This window comes from Apteryx rowi, unplaced genomic scaffold (assembly GCF_003343035.1).
Source record: "Apteryx rowi isolate R43461 unplaced genomic scaffold, aptRow1 scaffold_315, whole genome shotgun sequence".
In the NCBI taxonomy this organism is placed as follows: Eukaryota; Metazoa; Chordata; class Aves; order Apterygiformes; family Apterygidae; genus Apteryx; species Apteryx rowi.
In genome coordinates this window covers 264,579-266,068 of record NW_020449586.1, presented here as the reverse complement: position 1 = coordinate 266,068, position 1,490 = coordinate 264,579, and the positions used below count along the sequence as shown (strand labels likewise).

The 1,490-nt window shown below is 66.4% G+C and overlaps 1 protein-coding gene across 1 annotated transcript in view; it reads right to left on the bottom strand.

Moving 5' to 3' along the window:
• Window positions 1-164: 164 nt before the first annotated feature.
• ATP6V1B1 (ATPase H+ transporting V1 subunit B1) overlaps window positions 165-1,490 on the bottom strand; it is a 9,623-nt gene continuing 8,297 nt past the window's right edge. Inside the window, exons 12-15 of the mRNA XM_026070607.1 lie at window positions 1,430-1,490; window positions 1,142-1,246; window positions 419-548; window positions 165-331 (exon numbers count right to left, since the gene is read on the bottom strand). The exon at window positions 1,430-1,490 is cut by the window's right edge and continues 6 nt beyond it. Coding sequence (XP_025926392.1) covers window positions 165-331; window positions 419-548; window positions 1,142-1,246; window positions 1,430-1,490 — 463 coding nt within the window. The remainder of the gene's footprint in view (window positions 332-418; window positions 549-1,141; window positions 1,247-1,429) is intronic.

Sequence of the window (1,490 nt, the reverse complement as noted above, 5' to 3'; positions counted from 1 at the left end):
CAGGGGAGCGGCAGAGCCCGCAGGCGCTCGAAGCTCGCGGCTGCTCTCTCCAGCAGCAGGAAACACCGGCCAAGGGTTTGCGGGAGGCAACGGGGCTGAGGCTGGCGCTGACCTTCCTCCCCCCCTCGCAGCCGTGGTGCCGGCATCACAGCGCGGTGCTGGCATCACAGCGCGGTGCCGGCGGGCTGCGGGGCCAGCGCCTTGGCGTCGCGCGGGTAGTACTCGGCCAGGACGCTCTCGGGGATGCGCTTCAGCAGCTGCCGCGGGAAGATGCGCAGCAGCTGCCAGCCGAGGTCCAGCGACTCGAAGATGCTCCGGTTCTCGTAGGGGCCTGCGGAAGGGGGAGCGGAGAGGCGTGGGGCAGGGGTCAGAGGCGGCGGGGGCACGCGGTGCACGCGGGCTGCCCGGCGGCCCTCACCCTGCGCGATGAACTGCTTCTCGAACTTGTGCAGGAACTCCAGGTAGAGCAGGTCGTCGGCCGAGAGCGCCTCCTCGCCCACCACCGCCTTCATCGCCTGCACGTCCTTCCCGATGGCGTAGCAGGCGTACTGCGGGCCAGGCGGGCGGCCGTCAGGACCGGCCCCGCGCRCCCGGAGCGCAGGAGCCCCCCCGCTCCGACGGCAGCGCTGCAGGGGCCGAGGGAAACCCTGGCTGCTGCCCGGGACGCCGGGGATTTGCAGATGCTGCTCGGTCTCTGCAGCGTGCACGGTGCAAATACAGCACACACGTGGTGCAAATACGGTGCATGGCGCAAACATGGTGCAAACACGCTGCACGATGCAAACATGCTGCACGGTGCAAATACAGCACACACAGAGTGCAAACACGCTGCATGGTGCAAACACAGAGCACACATGGTGCAAACACGGTGCAAATACGCTGCACAGTGCAAACAGCGCACACATGGTGCAAACACGGTGCATGGTACAAACACGGTGCAAATACAGCACACGGTGCAAATACAGCACACACATGGTGCAAACATGGTGCACAGTGCAAACACGGTGCAAACAGGCTGCACGGTGCAAACACAGCGCACACATGGTGCAAACACGGTGCATGGTGCAAACACAGCACACGGTGGGGAGGGTCCGAAGTGGCAAATGGCCCCCATCTGCCAAACCCCCTGCTCGGTCCTCACCAGCTGGTTGGAGACGTCCCCGTGGTCCTTCCTGGTCATGCCCTCCCCGATGGCCGACTTCATCAGGCGGGACAGGGAGGGCAGCACGTTTATGGGGGGGTAGATCTGCCAGCGACAGGCGGGCTCAGCGGGCGATCCGGGCTCTTTGCAAGGTGGGGGGGCTGCAGAAACCCCTGCGCAGCCGGTTCCCCTGCGGGGAGCAAACCCAGGCCCCACGATGCGGAGCCCCCCACTCCCCCCCCCGGCAGACCCGAGCCCCTGCACGGCCGCCCGGACACGGGAACAGACCTGTCTGTTGTGGAGCTGCCGGTCCACGTAGATCTGCCCCTCCGTGATGAAGCCGGTCAGG